The sequence below is a fragment of the Somniosus microcephalus genome, chromosome 13, assembly GCF_052327205.1.
Source record: "Somniosus microcephalus isolate GS21.2 chromosome 13, FLI_Smic_1.0, whole genome shotgun sequence".
Taxonomy (NCBI): Eukaryota; Metazoa; Chordata; class Chondrichthyes; order Squaliformes; family Somniosidae; genus Somniosus; species Somniosus microcephalus.
Window position 1 is genome coordinate 150,403,702 of NC_140999.1, and position 23,242 is coordinate 150,426,943.

Below are 23,242 nucleotides of genomic sequence, written 5' to 3' on the forward strand. Positions count from 1 at the left end.
CCATTGGTTTTATGAGTTTACTTCGTGAGGTGCTGCTCTGTTCCCATATTTCATCTCAGTGGTGGTTGTTTGGTTCCAGATATGATCTGGATTAGGGAGTGTGGCATGGTACCTATGTTTCCATTAGTAATGATCGTTGGAGTTCTTCTGCTGGCCCAGCACTGGTCCAGTTCAGCTCATTGTTTTCTAGTCAGTGCTGGGAAGAAGTGTAATTACTGCTGAGTGGGGTGGGGGTGGGGATGGGGATTTACGCTGGGTTTTCAGGTCCATGCTATGAGCGGCTGTTTGGAATGTTGCTGATTCGATTTATTTTCTGCTGAGCTTTAAACTGTTGGTTTCCTGGACCACAAAGATTGTTCGGCAGCTGCTGCATTTTCGGTCTTTACTTAATTCCGCCTCCTGCTTCTTAATACTGCTGTTCAATTCTCGCTCGAGATTTGCGGAGACCCACAATTGTGTTTTTGGCCACAGCTTTGCATTCAGACTGCACTTACTGCCTTCCAGTAAGTTTTAACGGTTTCTAGAAGATCACAATTGAATTATTTTTTTAGGAAGCAACACCATTTGATTACCCCTCGAGGGCCCATGCTGATCTACATTAGCTGCCATCCCCAAAGGTCCCAAATTAAAAAAATCTCATCCTTGTGTTTAAAGCCCTCCATGGTCTTGCCTCTCCTTACTCCTGTCACCTCATGTAATACTAGAATTTTGGGCCCCCAGCCCCATCCACATCAAACTCTCTTCCTGACTCTGGCCTCTTGTGCATCCCCCTGCCCCTCTATCTGCCCCACATTACCAGCCACCCTTCAGCCATCTATGCCCTATGCTCTGAACTTCTGTCCCTAAGCACCTCACCCTCCCTCTTATTTAAGACCCTCTTTAAAACCCACATCTTTAATCAGGTTTCTGGTTACCCCTCCTAATCTCTTCTTTGGCTCAGTGAAGTGTGTTGAGATGTTTTTCTATATTAAAGGTGCAAGCTGTTGGTTTTTCATTTGATGCCATTTTCAATGTTTTGAAGCATATCCATTTAGACTGGGGTTAAAACCTAAAACTACTTATACTGTATATCTTTTTTAAATTGTGAGGCTAACAACTCTCCACCCCTTCCAAAAAAAAGTTATTTGACTGTTTTAATTATTGCTAATTTGTATTTATTTATTTGTGTACAGATGATGTTGAACCTTCTGGGGGTGATGCCATGGCCAAACTTTGCATTGAATACGAGAGAGACACTGAGAACACGAGAAAGAAACCTGTGAGTCTCCTCGATGCTTTAGAACACAGTGAACTAAAGACCGATGAAGGCATATTCCTAGGTGGAAAAAAGGTAGGATGTGTACCTGACTGAAATATTTTTGCAACTGAAACAGCTCTTATCAAAGTCACAAATGACATCCTATGTGACTGTGACAAAGGTAAACTATCCCTTCTTATCCTTCTCGACCTCCCTGCAGCCTTCGACACGGTTGACCACACCATCCTTCTCCAACGCGCCTCCACTGTCGTCCAGCTGGGTGGGACTGCACTCGGATGGTTCCATTGTTACCTATCTAATCACAGCCAGAGAACCACCTGCAATGGCTTCTCTTCCTGTTCCCGCACCGTTGCCTCTGGTGTTCCCCAAGGATCTATCCTTAGTCCCCCTCCTATTTCTCATCTACATGCTGCCCCTCGGTGACATCATCCGAAGATTCAGCGTCAGTTTCCACATGGACACTGACGACACCCGGCTCCACCTCACCACCATTGCTCTCGACTCCTCACTGTCTCTAAATTGCCAGACTACTTTGTCCGACATCCAGTACTGAATGAGCAGAAATATTGGGAAGACCGAAGTCATTGTCTTTGGTCCCCGCCACAAACTCTGTTCACTAGCCACCGACTCCATCCCTCTCTCTGGCAACTGTCTGAGGCTGAACCAGACGGTTTGCAACCTTGGTATCATATTTGACCCTGAGATGAGCTTCCGATCACTCAGACCGCCTATTTCCACCTCTGGAGTTCATCTGCTGCTGAAACCCTCATCCATGCCTTTGTTACCTCTAGACTTGACTATTCCAATATACTCCTGGCTGGCCTCCCACGTTCTACCCTCTGTAAATTTGAGGTCATCCAAAACTCGGCTGCCCATGTCCTAACTCGCACCAAGTCCCGTTCACCCATCGCCACTGTGCTCGCTGACCTACATTGGCTCCCGGTTAAGCAACATCTCAATTTCAAAATTCTCATCCTTGTTTTCAGTTCTCTTCATTGCCTCACCCCTCCCTATCTCAGTAATCTCCTCCAGCCCCACAACCCTCCAAGATATCTGCGCTTCTCTAATTCTGGCCTCTTGAACATCCCTGATTATAATTGCACCGCCATTGGTGGCCATGCCGTAAGCTCTGGAATTCCCTTTCTAAACCTCTCCCTCTCTTTCCTCCTTTTAAAACCTATCTCTTTGACCAAGCTTCTGCCCTAATATCTCCTTATGTGGCTCGGTGTCAAATTTTGTTTTATAACGCTCCGGTGAAGCGCCTTGGGTCATTTTATTACATTAAAGTCGCTATATAAATACAAGTTGTTGTTTAGTTATGCAGGTAGACTATCCTTTATCCGAAAACCTCGGGACCAGCCGTGTTTCGGTTTTCGGAGAATTTCGGATTTCGGAAGGTGGGTCGGCGGGGGGTCGTGCGCACCTTAGGAAAGGTTATACTTGCCTTAGAGGGTGTGCAACATAGGTTTACTAGACTGATTCTTGGGATGAAGGGATTGTCATATGAGGAGAGATTGAGTAGACTAGGCCTATATTCTCTAGAGTTTAGAAGAGTGAGAGGTGATCTCTTAAGGGGCTTGACAGGGTAGATGTTGAGAGGATGTTTTCACTGCCTCGGGCATCTAGAACTAGGGGTCGGCCATTTAGGAGTGAGATGAGGAGAAGTTTCTTCATTCAAATGGTTGCGAATCTTTGGAATTTTCTACCCCAGAAACAATAACAACTTGTATTTATATAGCACCTTTAACATCGTAAAACATCCCAAGGCGCTTCACAGGAATGTTATAAAACAGGGTTCTGACGAAAGGTCATCGACCTGAAACGTGTTTCTGTCTCCACAGATACTGCCTGACCTGAGTATTTCCAGCATTTTCTGTTTTTTTATTTTGTTATAAAACAAAATGTGATACCGAGCCACATAAGGAGATAATAGGGCAGATGACCAAAAGATTGGTGAAAGAGGTGGGTTTTAAGTAGTGTCTTAAAGTAGGAAGGAGAGGTTTAGGGAGAGAATTCCAGAGCCTAGGCCCTTGGCAGCTGAAGGCAGGGCCACCAATGGTGGAGCGATTGAAATTGGGGATGCTCAAGAGGCCAGAATTAGAGGAGCCCAGATGTCTTGGAGGGTTGTGGAGCTGGAGGAGATTACAGAAATAGGGAGGGGTGAAGCCATGGAGGGATTTGAAAACAAGGATGAGAATTTTAAAATCGAGGCGTTGCTTAACTGGGAGCCAATGTAGGTCAGCAAGCACAGGGGTGATGGATGAACGAGTTTTAGATGACCTCAAGTTTATGGAGGGTTTAACGTGGGAGGCCAGCTAGCAGTGTGTTGGAATAGGCAGATCTTGTGGTAATAAAGGCATGGTTGAGGATTTCGCAGTAGATGAGCTGAGGCAGGGATGGTTCCGGACCATGATCCGGAGGTGGAAATAGGCGGTTTTAGTGATGGTGCGGATATGTGGTCAGAAGCTCATCTCGGGGTCAAATATGACGCTAAGGTTGTGAACAGTCTGGTTTAGCCTCACAGTTGCCAGGGAGAGGGATGGAGTTAGTGTCTTGAACGGAATTTGTGGCGGGGACCGAAGACGATGGCTTCGGTCTTCCTAATATTTAGTTGGAGGAAATTTCTGCTCATCCAGTACTGCGGATGCTCAGTCGTTGTGTATATTCAAGACTGCTGTGGCTGCTCAGTCGTTGAGTATATTCAAGACAGAGATCGATAGATTTTTGGATGCTAAGGGAATCGAGGATTATGGGGATAGTGCAGGAAGGTGGTGTTGAGGTAGAAGATCAGCCATGATCTTATTGAATGGCAGAGCAGGCTCAAAGGGCTGAATGGCCTACTCCTGCTCCTATTTCTTATGGAATGCTGCCCTTTTTCCATTGCTTTTACACTTTTCCAATAATGGATTGCCCAAAGCTTCGCACAATACTCCAACTTAGGCCTAATTAAGATCTTGTACAAATTCAACATCACCGTTCCAGCTTTTGTATTTTAGATACCAGTCAAAAATTGTGTTACCTAGTTACACAGCAACCTTCAATAAACTGTATATCTGCATACCAAGGTCCCTCTACTCCATTTAAAATAGTGTATTTCTTTTCCCTATTCTTATTTCCAAAATGTATTACTTCACATTTTTCGACATTGACCTGCACCGGCCATCTAGCTGCCCAACCTGGTAGCCTATGTCCTCCTACAGTCATGCATACTCCTTGTTATAATTTGCCATATCGTCCCAATTTTGTGCCATCAGCAAATTTCAATACTGTTCCTTCAATTCCTAAATCCAGATCATTTATGTATATAAATAAGAGTAGCCTCAACACAGATCCCTGTGGCACACCACTCATGCTGTCTTTCCAGTCCACAAAAAATATTTTCCCCTATCATTTGACTTCTGCCTTCCAACCATCTCTCTTATTCATGTGGCCATATTCCCCTTAATTTTAAGTATTATTGGCCCAGAAATTCGGGTCGGGGGCTTCCCGCGGGTGCAAGCCCCCGACCTGCACTTACCTAGCGCGCTGGCCGTTGCGCTGTGGGCCCGCGTGGGATTCCGATCCTGGGCCTCCTCCAACTGCCGGCGCGCAGTGCTTGCGTATCCCAGGGGCACAGTTAGCTCATGCGTCCCCTGGGATCACGTGGGCCATGGAGAGCCAATGGTAGCAGGGAAGGCTTCATTCATAAGTTTGACAGGAAGAGCTGTCAAACCGATAAATACTATAAGCCCCAAAACATCACTAAAACTTCAAAAAAAAATGTTTTTTTAAATCACATTTTTAAAATAACTATAAATTACATGAAATAACTATTTTAAACAATTTAAATTTTTGAAAAAATTAATTACATTTTCTAACGGGGCTAAAAATAAACTTACCTTTAAAGTATTTAAAAAATAATAAACCTGTGGAAAAAATGTTTTAATTTTAATTAATTCACCACTTACCTTGTTATAAGCAGGCCTTGCGCCTGCTTTTTAAAAATGTAACTCCTGGAGACTTACCCTCCCGGAGAAACCTGCAAAAAAAACGTAAGTTCGATGCGCACGCGCTGCCTCTCCGGCGCATGCGTTCCACCTGTCAACCCCTTCTTTCAGGGGAACGGAAGTGCCGGTTTCCCGCGCATGCACGAAACGTGCACTTTCGTTGGGCCTATGCATGAGTACCCCGTGCGTACTCACGCGTTGGGACCCGAATTTCTGGGCCATTGTCTTTGTCATAAGTCTCTTATGTGCTACCCTATCAAATGCTTCTGAAAATCCATATAAATCACTTCCACTGCATTTCTTTACCTATCCTCTCTGTAATTGACAAACCTTAAATACTAATCAACCTTTTGGATATCTGTGCAGTCTAACCCTTATTAACTTCTTGTTCTCTAACTGCTTGGTAATTTTATCCCATTTTATAGACTCTAATAGTTGACCAACAACTGAAGCAAGATTAAAAGGCCTATAATTTCCTGGCTTATCTCGGTCTCCTTTTTTGAAGAGTTGGCCACACTCCACTATAATTTTGGGAAAATTATAGCCCGAGCTTCTGCTATTTCTTCTCTAATTTCCATCAGGATCTTCATATGTAAACTCAGTTCTCAGTAATTTGTTTACTGTAAGTCTGATTTAAATTCTTTGGTACACTCTCTCTCTCACACACACACTCTCTTTGAATAATAACCCCGGGTGGTCCTGCAGTTTCAACATCCACCTCTTCTATGAAAACTTATTTAGTATTTCTGGCATTCCCTCATATGTCACAAGCTCACCTCCTTCATCTCTTAATGGCTCTATCCCTACTTTGATTATTCTCTTACTACTAATGTGCCTATACAAAACTTTTTTTAATTGCCCATTTCTGTCATAGTTATCTTTCATCTACCTCTTGGCTTTTTTGAGATCTCTCTTTGTAGCTTTCATATATATTCTTTACATTTGTCCTGGTTTTATTTATTATCTGCTCCCTAAGCGCTCAATGCTTTTTTTTTTTTTAAAACAGTTTCAAATTTGATCTATTCATTCATGGAACTCTGCATTCGATACACTCATTATGTTTCCTTATTGGAACATACAAAATTTCTATCCTTTTCATCTCCTGTTTAAATATTTACCATTGCTAATCTACAGTTTTGTCACAAAAATAAACCTAAAAAGGTGACTCAACCGTGGATAACGAGGGAAATTAGGGACAGCATAAAATCAAAAAAAAGGGCATATCAACTGGCAAAAAAAAGCACCAGACCGGAAGATTGGGGGCAGTACAAGATACAGCAAAAGAGGACAAAGGGATTAATCAGGAAGGGGAAAATAGAATACGAAAGTAAACTTGCAGCAAACATAAAGACAGACTGCAAAAGCTTTTATCGGTATATCAGGAGGAAAAGACTGGTAAAATCCCAAGTCGGTCCCTTGCAGTCCGATTCGGGAGAATATATAATGGAGAATAAGGAAATGGCAGACCAATTAAACTCATACTTTGGTTCTGTATTCACAAAGGAGGACACAAACAACCTCCCAGGAATATCGGCAAACATAGGGACTAATGAGAGGGAGGAGCTGACAGAAATTAGTATCTCTAGGGATATGGTGCTGGGTAAGTTGAGGGGACTGAAGGCCGACAAATCCCCGGGGCCTGATAAACTACATCCTAGGGTACTTAAGGAGGTGGCCCTGGAGATAGCAGATGCTCTAAGGATCATCTTCCGGAACTCCATTGACTCGGGAACAGTACCCGTGGATTGGAGGGTAGCTAATGTTACCCCAATATTTAAAAAGGGGGGTAGAGAGAAAGCAGGGAATTATAGACCAGTAAGCCTTACATCGGTTGTGGGCAGAATGCTAGAGTCCATTATTAAGGATAAAATAGCAGAGCACTTGACAAATGGGGAAAGGATCGGACAGAGTCAACATGGATTTACAAAGGGTAAATCGTGTTTGACTAATCTGCTGGAATTTTTTGAGGAAGTAACTGGTAAAATAGATGGGGGAGAGCCAGTGGATGTGGTGTACCTTGACTTCCAGAAAGCCTTCGATAAGGTTCCACACAAAAGATTATCATGCAAAATTAAGGCTCATGGGATTGGGGGCAAAGTATTAACGTGGATAGAGAACTGGCTGGCGGATAGAAAACAGAGAGTTGGAATAAACGGCTCGTTTTCGGAGTGGCAGGCAGTGACCAGCGGGGTGCCGCAAGGATCTGTCCTGGGACCCCAGCTGTTCACAATATATATAAATGATCTGGATCAGGGAATTGGATGCAATATTTCCAAATTCGCTGACGACACTAAACTAGGAGGAGGGGTGGGCTCTGATGAGGATGTCAGGAGGCTACAGTGCGATTTGGACAGGTTGGGGGAATGGGCGGATACGTGGCAGATGCACTATAATGTGGATAAATGCGAGGTTATCCACTTTGGGGGTAAAAACAGGAGGGTAGATTATTATCTAAACGGCAATAGATTGGGAGATGGGGAAGTGCAGAGGGACCTGGGTGTTCTTGTGCACCAGTCACTGAAGGAGAGCATGCAGGTGCAACAGGCGATTAAGAAGGCAAATGGTATGTTGGCCTTCATATCAAGGGGGTTCGAGTATAGGAATAGGGATACCTTACTACAGCTGTACAAGGTGCTGGTGAGACCGCATCTGGAGTATTGTGTACAGTTTTGGTCACCCCATCTGCGGAAGGATGTTCTTGCCATGGAAAGAGTGCAACGGCGATTCACCAGGCTGATACCTGGAATGGCGGGAATGACCTACGAAGAGAGATTAAATAGTTTGGGCTTGTACTCACTGGAGTTTAGAAGATTGAGAGGTGATCTCATCGAAACATATAAAATTATGGCAGGCCTGGACAGGCTGAATTCAGAGAGAATGTTTCCAATGGCCGGGGAGCACAGAACCAGGGGCCACAGTCTAAAAATAGTGGGCAAATCATTTAAAACAGAGATGAGGAAGAATTTCTTCACTCAAAGAGTGGTGAGCCTGTGGAATTCCCTGCCACAGAGGGCTGCGAAGGCTAATTCAATAAATATTTTCAAGAGAGAATTGGATATATTTCTGAAGGCTAAGGGGATTAAGGGTTACGGAGAAAAGGCGGGGACGGGGTACTGAACTGGTAAGATCAGCTATGATCTCAGACGAAGATCAGCCATGATCTCATTGAATGGCGGAGCAGGCTCGAAGGGCCGAATGGCCTACTCCTGTTCCTATCTCTATGTTTCTATGTTTTACTTGCCAACTTTTCTTCCATTTAATTGGGGCAAAGTCTTTCTTATCTTGCAACAATTTGCTTTTTACAGTCAAGTGTCCTTGCTTTTGACTTTTTCTGTTCTAACATTGAACCTAACTACAGTAAACTCTTGTTTAAATGGCACCTAATCAACTGGAATTCTTTAATAACCGGCAAAATAGATAACCGGTAATCTTGCCGAATCCATCCATTTTTCGTTTTTCCGAGTCCGAGTTTCCCGCGGTGGCTGAGTTAGTCACTGGTTTTTATTTTTTTTGTGTTAAAAATTGCCTACCTCTCTGTTAATCCGGAATTTTTAATCAACTGGCACATTCCGCTCCCGTCGGTGCCAGATACGAAAGAGTTTATTGTATATTGTGTGATTACTGCTTCTCAAATGTTCCCCCTTCTTTTAGGTTACGTAACTTCTCTGCCTGATTACTAAGAAGCAGGTCAAGGTGTTTCTTACCTTGTTGAAGTGCCAAATAAGGTCCTGAACGCATTGCAAAAAAAAACTCCCTTCTCATCACAAATGTTCTCCATAACCCAGTCTATGTTTGTATCATTCTAATTTCCTACAATTAGAACTATAGTGTTAATACATCTCTAATTTGTCTAAGGATTTCATCCTCCCCTGATCATATTAGATTAAACCCTCCCCCATAGCTCTATGTAATCTTCATGTGAGCTCTATTTTGTAGACTGGCCCATCAGCACAGCTTGCTCTAAAGCTGTTCCCAGTGCCCTTTACACAGGCACTTGGGAGAAAACACCCTATTCGGGACTCGTGTTTGTGGTTAACTGCTCTGCCTGATTACTAAGAAGCAGGTCAAGGTATTTCCTTCCTTGCTGCAGTGCCAAATAAGGTACTTGTGCCATGACATTGCTTATACTTTCTCTCAAAAGTTGCCCTCCTTGTCTGTGTCCTAGGTATCCAGCACTGTATGCCTATTAGACAGCTTCAGACCCCAGGAGTTTCCTGCACTGTCTCTACCTGTCCTCACCACACCCACAACGATCATTCCCTTTGTTTCCTTTGCCTCTTTAGCCGTGGGGCGACCACCTGCTGCAATATGCGTCCCGGGATCTCTTCCTCCTCTCATAGAATCATAGAATAGAATAGTACAGCACAGATGGAGGCCATTCGGACCATCGAGTCTGCGCTGGTTCTTTCGAAGAGCAATCCAGTTGATCCCACTCCCCAGCTCTTTCTCCCCATCCTTGCAATTTTTTCTCCTTCAACTTACCAGAAGTTGTGGGGAACCAAGGGCCTAATGAGATTGAGGAACTTAAAATCATTAGTATTAGTAAGAAAAAATACTGGAGAAATTAATGGGACTAAAAGCTGACAAATCCCCAGGACCTGATGGGCTACATCCTAGGGATTTAAAAGAGGTGGCTGCAGAGATAGTGGATGCATTGATTTTGATCTTCCAGAATTCCCTAGATTCTAGAACGGTCCCCATAGATTGGAAGGTAGCAAATGTAACCCTGCTGTTCAAGAAAGGAGGGGGAGAGAAAACAGTAAACTATAGGCCAGTTAGCCTGACAACAGTAGTAGGGAAATTACTAGAATCTATTATCAAGGAAGTGGTAACAGGGTACTTGGAAAATCACTATGATTAGGCAGAGTCAACACAGTTTTATATAAAAGAAATAGTGTTTGACAAATCTAGTAGAGTTTTTTGAGGGTGTCACAAGCAGGGTAGATGAGGGGGAACCAGTGAATGTGGTGTATTTGGATTTTCAGAAGGCATTCAATAAGGTGCCACAAAAGGTTGTTACACAAGATGAGGGCTCATGGGATTGGGGGTAATATATTAGAATGGATTAGTAGGAATAAACGGGTCATTTTCAGGATATCAAGGTGTAACTAGTGGGGTTCCGCAAGGATCAGTCCTTGGGCCTCAGCTATTTACAATCTATATCAATTACTTAGATGAGGGGACCGAGTGTAATATATCCAAGTTTGCTGATGATGCAAAGCTAGGTGGGAAAGTAAGCTGTGAGGAGGACACAATGTGGCTGCAAAAGGATATAGACCAGTTAAGTGAGTGGGTAAGAAGGTGGCAGATGAAGTATAATGTGGGGAAGTGTGAAATGCACTAAAATAGTCTTTTGTCAAAAAAACTTCAGTTCACCATTTATATTAGGTGATCATTAACACTGAACAAAGTGGTTTGGTAGGAAGAATGGGAAAGCAGAATATTTATTAAAAGGTGAGAGACTAGTAAATGTTGGTATTCAGAGGGATTTGAGGGTCCTTGTACATGAATCACAGTTAATATGCAGGTACAGCAAGCAATTAGGAAAGCAACTGGTACGTTGGCCTTTATTGCAAGAGAGTTCGAGTATAAGAGTAAGGAAGTCTTGCTGCAATTATATAGGGCTTTGATGAGATCACACCTGGAGTATTGTGTACAGTTTTGGTCTCCTTAGCTAATGAAGGATATACTTGCTTTAGAGGGGGTGCAACAGCGGTTTACTAGATTGATTACTAGGATGAGGGGATTGTCCTATGAGGAGAGATTGAGCAGAATGGGCTTATATTCTCTGGAGTTTAGGAGAATGAGAGGTGATCTCATTGAAATGTATAAAGTTCTTAGAGGGCTTGACCGGACCGGGTAGTTGCTGAGAGGTTGTTTACCCTGGCTGGAGAGTCTAGAACTAAGGGTCATAGTCTCAGGCTAAGGGGTCGGCCATTTTGGATTGACAAAAGGAGAAATTTCTTCACTTGGATGGTTGCGAGTCTTTGGAATTCTCTATCCTAGAGGGCTGTGGATGCTCAGTCTTTGAGTATACTCAAGACTGAAATAGGTAGATTTTTGGAAATCAAGGGATATGGGGATAGGGTGGGAATGTGGAATTGATGTAGAAGTTCAGCCATGAGCTTATTGAATGGTGGAGTAGGCTTGAGGGGCTGTATGGCCTGCCTACTCCTGCTCCTATTTCTTATGTTCAAGTATTTATCCAATTCCCTTTTGAAAGCTACTATTGTATCTGTTTCTACCATTCTATCCGGCATTGCATTCTAAATCCTAACCGATCGATGCGTAAAATAGTTTTTCCTCATGTCGCCTCTGGTTCTTTTGCCAATCACCTTAAATCTGTGCCCTCTGGTTAGCGACCCTTCAGCCATTGGAAACAGTTTCTCTTTACTTACTCTATCTAAACCCTTCATGGTTTTAAATGCCTCTATCAAATCTCCTCTTAGCCTTCTCTGCTCTAAGGAGTACAACCCCAGCTTCTCCAGTTTATCCACATAACTGTAATCCCTCATTCCTGGAACCATTCTAGTAAATCTCTTCTGTACCCTCTCCAAAGCCGTGGCATCCTTCCAAAAGTGTGGTGCCCAGAATTGGGTGCAGTACTCTAGCTGGTGCCGAACTAGTGTTTTCTATAGGTTTAGCATAACTTCCTGGCTTTTGTACTCTATGCCTCTATTTATAAAGCCCAGATCCCATATGCTTTATTAACTGCTTCGTTAACCTGTCCTGCCACCTTCAAAGATTTGTGCACAATCAGCCCCAGGTCTCTCTCTTGCACCCCCTTTAAAACTGTACCATTTAGCTTGTGTTGTCTCTCCTTATTCTTCCTACCAAAATGTATTGCCTCACATTTTTCTGCGTTGAATTTCATCTGCCATGTATCCACCAATGTTCCCCCTGATTTTTTTGGGTGTGCGGTCCCTTTAATGGGCTGCGCAGCCCATTCATGCAGCACGAAATCTCCGATTTGAAAAGCCGGTCCCGGGTTGCGCAGGACCTCCAGACAGCTGCGCAGCTTAAAGGGAACATTGGTGTCCACCCACTCCACCCAGCCTGCCCATGTCATCTGCAAATTTTGAAATTGTGCCCTGTACCCCCAAGTCCAAATCATTAACGTACATCAAAAACTGCAGTGGTCCAAGTACTGAACCCTGGGGAATGCCACTGTATACCTTCCTTCAGTCCGAAAAACAGCCATTCCCCACAACTCTGTTTTCTATCCCTTAGCCAATTTTGTATCCATGCTGCTACTGTCCCTTTTATACCATGGGCTTCAATTTTGCTAACAAGCCTAATATGTGGTACTTTTATCAAACACCTTTTGAAAGTTCATGTACACATCAACTGCACTGCCCTCATCCACCTCCTCTGTTACCTCATCAAAAATCTCAAATCAGATTAGTCAAACACGATTTGCCCTTAACAAATCCATGCTGGCTCTCCTTTATTAGTCCATACTTGTCCAAGTGGCTGTTAATTTTCTCCCGGGTTATTGTTTCTCAAAGCTTCCCCACCACCGACATTAAACAGACTAGCCTGTAATTGCCAGGTTTATCCTTTTTTTTCTCATCGAGTATCCTGACATCCTCCTCATTTACCGTAGCTTTGTCAAAGTCCTCTTCTTTGGTAAACACTGATGCAAAGTATTCATTTAGTACCTCAGCCATGCCTTCTGCCTCCACCAATAGATCTCCACTTTGGTCCCTAATCAGCCCCACCTCTCCTCTGACAACTCTTTTACTGTTGGTATGCCTATAGAAGACCTTTGGATTCCTTTTATGTTAGCTGCCAATCTATTCTCGTACTGTCTCTTTGCCTCTCTTATTTCCTTTTTCACTTCTCTGTACTTTTTATATTCAGCCTCATCCTCCCTTGTATTATCAAGCTGACATCTGTCATATGCACCCTTTTTCTTCTTCATCCCACTCTCTAACTCCTTTGTCATCCAGGGAGCTCTGGCTTTGGTTGCCCTCCCATTCCCCCTTGTGGGAATGTATCTAGATTATGCCTGAACCATCTCCTCCATCCTGCCGGTCTTCGACTTAAATTTGTCCGGGCCAGATCCCTCTTCAATTTGCTGAAATTAGCCCTCGTCCAGTTAAGTATTTTTTTCTAGATTGCTCCTTGTCCTTCTGCATAACTAATCTAAACCTTTTGATATGATCACTATTCCTGAGATGCTCCCCTACTGTGACATTCCCCATTGACCCACTTCATTCCACAGGCCTAGATCCAGCAATGTCTCCTTCCTCGTTAGGCAGGAAAATTGCTGATCAAGAAAATTCTCCTAAACATCCTTCAGAAATTCCACCCCCTCAAGGAAAACCCAAAGGTGTTTTATAACTAGGATAACTAAAGAAAGAGTAGGGCCTATTAGAGACCAAAAAGGAAGCTTGTGTGTGGAGGCAGAAGATGTGGGTGTGGTTCTTAATGAATACGTTGCGTCTGTCTTCACAAAGGGGAGGGACGATGCAGACATTGTAGTTAAGGAGGAGGAGTGTGAAATATTAGATGTGGTAAACCTGGTGAGAGAGGAAGTATTAAGGGGTTTAGCATCTTTAAAAGTAGGCTCGGATGAAATGTATTCCAGGCTGTTAAGAGAAGCAAGGGAGGAAATAGCGGAGGCTCTGATCATTTTTTAATCCTCTCTGGCTACAGGTATGGTACTGGAGGACTACTAACGTTGTACTGTTTTTCAGAAAGGGATAGAGCAAGTAATTACAGGGCAGTCAGCCGAACCTCGCTGGTGGGTAAATAGTTGGAAAAAATTCTGAGGGTCAGTGTTAATCATCATTTAGAAAGGCACAGATGAATCAAGGACAGTCAGCATGGATTTGTTAAGGGAAGGCCGTGTCTGACTAACTTGAGGTACCAGAAGAGTTGATGAGGGTAGTGCATTTGATGTAGTCAACATGGATGTTAGCAAGGCTTTTGATGAGGTCAGAAAAGTAAAAGCCCATGGGATCTAAAGGAAAGTGCTAAGTTGGATCCAAAATTTTTACAGTGGCAGGAAGCAAAGGGTAATGGTCAACAGATGTTTTTGTGACTGGAAAGCTGTTTCCAGTGGGGTTCCGCAGGGGCCAGTACTAGGTCCCTTGCTTTTTGTGGTATACATCAATGATTTAGACTTCAATGTAGGGGGCATGATTAAGAAGTTAGCAGATAATGATACAAAAATTGGCCGTGTGGTTGATGGTGAGGAAGAAAGCTGTAGACTGCAGGAAGAGATCAATGGACTGGTCAGGTGGGCAAAAAGTGGCAAATGGAATTCAATCTGGAGAAATGCAAGGTAATGCATTTGGGGAGGGCTAATGAGGCAAGGGAATAGACAATAAATGGTAGGATACTGAGAAATGTAGAGGAACAGAGGGACCTTGGAGTGCATGTCCACAGATCTCTGAAGGTAGCAGGACAGGTAGATAAAGTGGTTAAGAAGGCATTCGGGATGCTTTCCTTTATTAGCCGAGGCATGGAATATAAGAGCAGGGAGGTTATGCCTGAACTGTACAAAACGCTAGTTAGGCCACAGCTAGAATACTGTATACAGTTCTGGTCACCACATTACAGGAAAGATGTGATTGCACTAGAGAGAGTACAGAGGAGATTTACAAGGATGTTGCCTGGCCTGGAGAATTTTAGCTATGAGGAAAGATTGGATAGGCTGTGGTTGTTTTCTTTGCAACAGAGGAGGCTGAGGAGTGACTTGATTGAGGTGTATAATATTATGAGGGGCCTAGATAGAGCGGATGAGAAGGACCTATTTCCTCTAGCAGAGAGGTCAATAACCAGGGGACATAGATTTAAAGTAATGGGTAGAAGGATTAGAGGGCAGTTGAGAACTTTTTTCACCCAGAGGGTGGCGGGGGTCTGGAACTCACTGACTGAAAGGATTGTAGAGGCAGAAACGCTCAGCACATTTTAAAAGAATTTGGATATGCACTTGAAGTGCTGTAACCTACAAGGCTACGGACCAAGAGCTGGAAAGTGGGATTAGGCTGGGTAGCTCTTTTTCGGCCGGCATCTTGTTTTCTCCTTTCAGCACAAACTCCCTGTCCGTGCATCACTCAGTCGGGCTCTCCACTCCTGCTCCTGCTGTTTTGACTGTTTCTTGAGCCTGCATGTGTGCTGTACTTTCTGAACTTATCCTTTATTTTTCAATCAAACAATTATTGTCGATCGAGCAATTGAGTGCTGTTCCAAAAGCCTTGTAACATTTATAACAACGCTTATAGCTACAAATAGATTGCAGCATAATAATAGTATGGAACTTGCATATGTGTAGCACTTTTCACATCCACGGGACTTTCTAAAGCACTTCAGTCAATGAATCACTTCTAAAGTGTGTCACCTGTTGCTTTGTAGGTAAATGTGACAGACGGTTTGCCTTTTATTTGTATTTCTTTAGACTGTTAGGATGTCAACAATGTCTCTTAAACATCTGACTGGTGAGCAGCGGGGAGGCAGGAAAAAAATCACGCTCGTTAGTAATCATGTATGTATTTTCATTTTTTCTTCATTATTACTTAAACCTTTTAGCATTTCATTTAGCGGCACAATTTCCTCAAGAGTAGCAACACCGTTTCAATTTACTTCCCCTAGCATGAAATTTTATTTGAAATTAATTTTGACTATTTTGTTGTTGTGATTCTTTACACGAGTTGCTTTATATGTACACTCTGTCGTTATAGCCCACATTGCATCGTTGTTTTTGGCAGTCTTAATGGCTGTTGGATGTTCATGCAGCTTAATAATTCAGTGTTTAGCGAAGACTTTCAGTAGAACACCTATTTCATTCAATTAGTGAGGAAGTTCCTAAATATAAATATCTTCCTCATTATTTTTAAAATACAAATATTTGAATTTAGTTAATTCTAAAAGGTGGTGGTACTAGTTTTTTGGAAGTCTGCATACCTGCAAATAGAAATGTATTAAAACCCTTCCCACCTACCCCACAATGCTAGAAACTGTTGTAATCCACCAGTGCTGAATTTTTTAAGTTGTTAATGTCCCTGCCCATTTTATTTCTTTCACTTTGAGGAATTATGTTTAATTGAAATCCAGTCTCTGTATATAATAATAAAGGCTTCCACAAGGAAAATATTCATAGCATAGCTGTTGTGTGGCAGAAACTTTTTTCCCCCCACTCCTTACTTAAATGTTGATAACTTTTTTCATAATCCTTTCCGCAATAAATTACATTATTTGACAGAGTGAGGTTGATTTATTATTTTTTGTTTAGGAATTTGATGTGTTGCCACCATCTGAGAAGACAAAAGCAGAAAAGGCTAAATTTTTCATAGTAGCTGTAAAGGAGGCGCTCAGCAAGGCTAACTATGAGCGCTTTACAGAAGCAATGCAAAAGTACAAGATGACGGATGATTTTGATACCATGCTTGGTGAAATGGCAGCTCTTTTTACAGAAGATTCAAACAAAAACAATCTTCTGCGAGGTAACTAATTGTAAGGGTTAGGTATTGTGTGGTTTCATAAAGTATATAAAACTATATTCTGCGAATTATGGTTTTCATTGTGTATGAAATGTATACCACTGTACCCGGCCTCTGGTGAGTCTACTCTCCGGTGGGACAGATGTACCCAGGCATGGCAATGGAGGATTCTGGGATGTTGGCTCATAGATCTGATTCTGTGCGACTGTCAGGTTGTGCCTTGAGTACGCTGTCATCTTGCATGGTAATGACAACTTACTGTCTTGAAATATATTTTGTTGTTGTGGTTCTAATAGATTTTAAATACTATTTTTAAACAGATTTTTATCAGTTTGTTCGGCCACATCACAAAAAGAGGTTTGATGAAGCCTGCTATAATCTGACTGGTGAAGGATGTGGATTTAAACCTGAGCATGCAGTTCCAAGAGAGGAGAGGCGAAGAATAGAACAGGAAGAAAATGAAGGTACACAGTTTAGAAGCACAGAACTCCTGCATTAACTAGCAGAATGTATTAGTTTATTTTCTTGAGGAATCCATTATACAAATAAGTTGCTTTGTGCAACAATCAGACAGCCCCGTAGACATAACATCCAAAGAAAAATAAATTTATCTTCCTCCTTGTTTCATTTTCCAGTAACTTATAATGCGGTTGATATTAAACGTTCTTCATTATTTACTGCTGAGAAAATTGAGGCACTTGCAGGCAATAAAAAGGAAGTTACTAATAGGTGGTTTCCCCCTCATTCTTTTTAGTTTTGAAACCACTTCCTAAAATACTAGAGCCAGAAAATCTGTGCCTCCAGTTAAGAAGTTCTAATGGGAAGAGACATTAATTCTGAAATACACTAGCTGGTGTAAGATTTTTAATCTCTAATTTATTTCCATTTACTTTCTTCCCCTACTCTCTCCGTTCTAACGCCATAACCTCATCACAAAGAGGTTTGATGAAACCTGCCACCATCTTACTGGTGAAGGGTGTGTAAATCTGTGCACACAGTTCCAAGACAGGAGAGGCAGATTGAAATCCAGTTTCTCTTATTTAAAAAAAAAAGGCTTCAACAAGGAAAATATTCATAGCATAGCAGTTGTGTGGCAGAGCACATTGCTGTACCAAGTTATCGTACCTGTGGAAGGTTTCATTTTGCACCAACAACTTATCAACATACTGATTTCCTATACTCACCAGGGAGTGGGAGTAGGGGAAAAAACAAAGGTCAGATCGACTCCAGCGGTCCTTCATGGAAGTCAGTTAACAAGTAGCCTGCCAGTCCCTTTGATCGGTGAATAGTGCATTGCACTGAGGCGCCCAAAGAGGGACAGATAGAAGTTCAACCTAATCAAATAGACTGTAGGGAATCTAAAGTTCTGTTACAGGATTGTAGTCAGCACTGCATAACTTTAGTCTAAGTATGTTATTCTTGAAGGTTTTTAAACCGCTATTTCACTGCTCACTCTGTTCCTAATCAGGTTTTACTGATTTTTGTTTTACCTGAAATTGACAGACTTGTCAACTCTTATAATAAATCAAAATATTGCAATTTTTGAGAGTCCTAAAGGCTTGGTTCTGTGTGCCTCTTTCAGCTGCACATAGAGCTGGTGCCTGTTCTTTTCTGTCATCTTTAATATACTTTAAAACATGAAAATATCAATATAACCCAAGGTTTTAAAACAAAGACAGTAGAGTAGAAACTGTAAAAGCTTTCTGGTTTTGAATTTTAATTGAAAAATTGCTGTTTTTTAATGATAGAATCACTGGAGTTCTCACCTATCATAAAAAGGGAGAACCCACAATATTAATTTCCCAGGAAATGTAAATGATGTAGTTCCTTATATTGCAAAACTCTTTCCTGGAATAAACAAGCACTTGCTTTCAATTTTAGAATTTGCTGTCTGCTTTTTCCTGTGCTTACATTGCCATATACATAAAAATCGTATCGGGAATACACCAAATCATATATTACTCACCCTTAGAAGGTTTCAGATTTGATTCCTAGCTTGTGCTTATCTCATGTAGGGCTGCAGTGGGGGGAGCTGCAGTTGGGTTAAGGGTTCCAAACTGAGGGGGAAAAAAGTAGATCGAGACCGCTAGCGCATGAGTCCTGCAAGAGGTGTATAAAGTGTGAATGTCAGATGAGGACATGAATCAGACTTGACAGTGACGCTCCTCGCTCCCTCGGCGAAATAACTTGCTGACGTTCACTGCCTGGACTCATGAGAAATGGACACTTGCATGAACAACAGCAGGGTTACTTGCACCCATAGATTATACCCTAGTGTGAGCTGTTCCATCAGGAGACGAGTACAGAAAATTGTATTGTGGGAGGGAGTGATAGTTAATGTCAGCTTAGTGTAAATTTCCATTTCAACATTCTCGATTAGTTGGCATCAGGTCCCAGGTTCAGTCCCTGGTTTGCACTGAGTTAATCTTAGCTAGATGGGGAAGGGGCACAACTTTTGGCCTCAGTTCCTTTGGGATAGGAAATGGGGAAGGAAGCAGCCAGGATTCCAAATCCTGGTAACTGTCCACCAATCCTTGCTGAAAAGTGTGTGTATGGATTTGAGTAAGAACACAATTAGGCTTCTCTTGATCCAATAGCTTGCTAAACCCGCTGAGAACTATCTACATTTGTGAAACTTTTCTTAGCAGGAGTCGCTGCTGACAGGAGTGGAGGGGGAAATATTATGGGGTCATAATGCTTTGAATTGCACTTCTGTAACCTGAACATTTTATTAAAAAAAAAATTAAAAAAATTATAGCATCATCCAAATTCTATGTATGATAAATGTGATTCCATATTAAATAAAAATTCTAAAGTGTCTTTCTGATTTCACAAATTATCTAAAAATGATACTATGATCACTGTAGGGTGACTCTAAAGTTGCAAAGCGCTGCCCTTCTCCTTAAAGCAGGGTAATTGTAATCCATCATTTTATGAAAATTCCAGGTAATGAGAATAAATGGAAGACTGAGTCTGCAGAGAACAAATTTACATCTTCAGCAAGTTCATCTCAACAGCTAAATGCTTGCACACATCTCAACAAAGGGGGACAACACTTAAACTGTGGGCCAGTTAGCAAAGGTTTGCGGATTCTTTTGTTAATATATAGACTGTATTGTGCAGATAGTTTTGTTAAATTATAGACTCTATTAAAACTGGTACTGTTAAATTATTTTTTCCCATTTTGGGTAATCTTCAAAATGCTTCGTTATTGGGGAGGAAGAAGTTGCTGTTCTAATTCCCCTACCAATAGTCCTAATTCAAAACTCCTAGAATGTACAACATTTAAGAAAATTAACTAAACTTAATTGTACATGGATCACTGAGCCGATTGTCATTTAACATCATTTTTTATATTTTTCACATCTTATGTAATTATAGTCACTGAAATGATAATGCGCAGTCCCCTTAGGAAAGCCTAGGACTGAGAAAGTTGGGAATTCTTTGTGTATGTTTAAGTTGCTTCAAGTGAACGCACTGTTGCAGAAAAATTGAATGCGATTTTTCAGGAAATTATTTTATCTTATCTAAGATGACTGAATTATAAATTAGATTAAAAGATTGTATTAATGTAGGCTTTTGTCTGCCTTAAATATAGGTGAAACCTGTAATTCCGAGCCAACTGTTTCTACTGCTGCACCGTCAAAAACATTAGCTGCTACAGCAGAGCAGAAGAAACAGCATTTACTTGCTGCTTATATTAATGATGCTAAGAAAGCTTTAGGACCTAGTAAATACAGCAGATTCTCAACAGTACTTCAGACATATAAAAAGACTGATAACTATGACCACATGGTGTCTGAAATAGCCGCTCTCTTTACAGAAAAGTCTGAGGATTTTCATTTGCTAAGAAGTAAGTATCTCGTATCTTGTTCATACGGAGTCTCATGGTAAAGGTTATGTCTGTTCAAGTAGTTATACAATGCTGCATTTATCTCCCTGTGCTGTATGGTTATCTAGCTTCTAGGTTATTCATGATTCTTTCCTGTAAACCACTGCATTCCCCAGTGATTACAAGACGCTGTACAGATCAGCAGAAGCACGCCCACTTCATTGGCTCTGTAGTGAGAGCTAAAACTTATGGTGTTCACCTTGCTGAGTGTCGCAATGTTTCCATGGGCGGCATGGGGTCACGCAATCTATTTTTGACGTATGCCACTCCCAGACATTAGTCCAACATCAAGCCTGCAATCAGCAGTAAATGGAGCATCAGTGCCTTAATCGGGATTCAGAAAGAGTTTGATGATGATTGCACGTTCCCCTTTAATCTGGATTCCGTGCCTGTTTAATTGCATGTGCTCCGTTAATTTGGATTCAGAATAGGAGATATGTGTTGATTGCATGTGCCCTTTTTTTGTAACCGTGGTATGTTCTTCCCTTCAGTTATATGCTTAAAATCTATCTGTGTAAATATCCAAGATATTGTTAAACCGGGATGCTTGCTTTTAGAAGGACTCCATAGCACAGAGTCTGAGACCTCCTGCTTGGGACTCTTCAGATAGCTTCAGTCTGTGAAAGTTTTGAAGGAAGCATATGACCTGCTGCTTTCTAACTCCAACAAGTTGCATTTATATAGTACCTGTAACATAGAAGGCCTCACAAGAAGCTTCACAGTAGAAAGTTCTTCAGCTTTATGTTCAATGAGAAACATTGAAAGTACTCTGCTCATAGATATATCCTCTTCAATTAATGTAATCACAATTGACTAATTTGTTATTGAATATGCCAACAGTTGGTCTTGTCATAAAATCTTTGGAGATGGGCTTACTTTAAGCTGACAGTGATTTGTAGTGCAGAATTTGTTAAAATTGGTAGAAGCAGTCACAAGCCAGATTTTAGGCAGTTTGTTGGGTCTGCGCTGACTTCCAATTAACAACTTGCATTTATATAGTGCCTTGAACTCTCCCCATTTACAGTCTTTGATCCATATCTCTTGATACCCTTACAAAAACCTGTTGCTCAGAGGCAGTGGAGGGTGGTGGAGAGCTCAAGCTGGGTACCATAAGCATAGATGTGGAAGCTGGCCCATATCGCCATGAGGAAGAGGAGGGAGCCAAGGATAGAGCCGTGGGGAACTCTGCAGTGGCAATCAAAATGCACACGCAAATGGACACGGGCAATTTAGAGAAAATTGTGTTGATACCTTGTTTGTGCAGTGTTCACAGCTCTGCTTCAAGAGAACTGCCTTTGTGCTATTGAAAAGAATTTGGTGTCCTTTTCAAAGGATAGCAAGGCAATTTAGTTTTCAATAAAAATGAAATCCTGGCCTGTAAGAACAGTGGCAATGTTTGCTAATTATATGTTTGCAGAATTTTACATATTTGTTCGAGCACATCACAAACAACAGTTTAACCAGATGTGCAAAGAGCTGACAGGAACAGACTGTAAGCAGTTCATTGAGAAGGAGCATCAGCTTGAGAGATGTGGGGGAATTCTGAACAAGACTGAAGAGAAACTCCCTAAACATATAGTGATGACTGGAAACCAGAGTGACTGCAGTGATGAGCATGGTAAGAATATCCTAGCATCTATGATGGTCATTTACTGTTTTTCACAAGATAACCTCTTAGCCAGCAACATTGTGGGTTCTGTGCATATTTATCAGAAGTATTTTGATTTATGTAACTTCTGTTTGTTGTCGATAATGTTTTAACCCTTGGATTACAAAGAAGTGACAATTTCCACGGACTAGCTGGTTCTTGCTTTTTCAGCTCTCAGACTGAGATACTGAAGTAAATATTAATATTCCAGTAATAACCACTTAAAGCAGGAGTAGCTTTACTGTTGTAATATTCAGCACTTTTTAAGTATGAAGATTTTAATTACCCTTTCTCCCTGATTATTTTACCTTCAATGGTATCTATCTAACTTAAAATAATCTATCATAACCCTTTTCCATCTTTAAAACCTTTTACTTTTTCTTCTCCTGGTATTGGACAAGAGCAGCTCCCCCCCCCCCCCCCCCCCCCCAAAAAAAAATGTATTGTTTATTGACACTAACTAGGTTGTTTTAAGCCTTAAAAGTTCATATCCCAGCCAGTTGACAGTCCTGTGATCTGGTGGTGGTCTTTGCCTAATAAACTCATCTGCAGCATTGAATTTTCTTTCACCACAGTATTGCCAAGGTGAGGCCATTGAAAACAATGAGCTATTTTGAGGAAAGCAGTCACATCAGTTGCAAATTTATTAAAATGTATAGTACAGTAACAAGATTGTTTCATTTTTCCCACCATGAATATTTTGTTCTCTCCAAAAACAGAAATCTGACCACCTCTTGAAATAAGAGGCGTGATAGGTCTGTAAGTAGGTGGGTAAATTAGCTGAACAGGAAGGTACTTAGAGGTTTAAATAAATATTTAACTAGGGAAACTTTCTAAGGAGAATAGTAGGAAAGCCACACTAACTGGGCTAACTTGGAACTGGATGACTTTGGGTCAGATGTGGAGTGAGGAACTGTGCTTTCAACATAACAGGAGGAAATTAAACCCTTTTAATGAGGCTTTAAACTATAGTGAACTGTCTAATCATGCTGTTACATCTTGCAACCA

General features: G+C 41.6%; 1 protein-coding gene across 5 annotated transcripts in view; it reads left to right on the forward strand.

Annotated features, from left to right (window-relative positions):
• Positions 1 to 23,242, forward strand: part of rtel1 (regulator of telomere elongation helicase 1) — a 145,581-nt gene that overhangs the window by 111,067 nt on the left and 11,272 nt on the right. For all 5 annotated transcript variants that reach the window (XM_086005347.1, XM_086005350.1, XM_086005346.1 and 2 more), the window contains exons 28-34: positions 1,173 to 1,330; positions 15,653 to 15,739; positions 16,487 to 16,697; positions 17,015 to 17,158; positions 19,641 to 19,775; positions 20,293 to 20,547; positions 22,004 to 22,204. In XM_086005347.1, the coding sequence (XP_085861473.1) occupies positions 1,173 to 1,330; positions 15,653 to 15,739; positions 16,487 to 16,697; positions 17,015 to 17,158; positions 19,641 to 19,775; positions 20,293 to 20,547; positions 22,004 to 22,204 (1,191 nt within the window). The remainder of the gene's footprint in view (positions 1 to 1,172; positions 1,331 to 15,652; positions 15,740 to 16,486; positions 16,698 to 17,014; positions 17,159 to 19,640; positions 19,776 to 20,292; positions 20,548 to 22,003; positions 22,205 to 23,242) is intronic.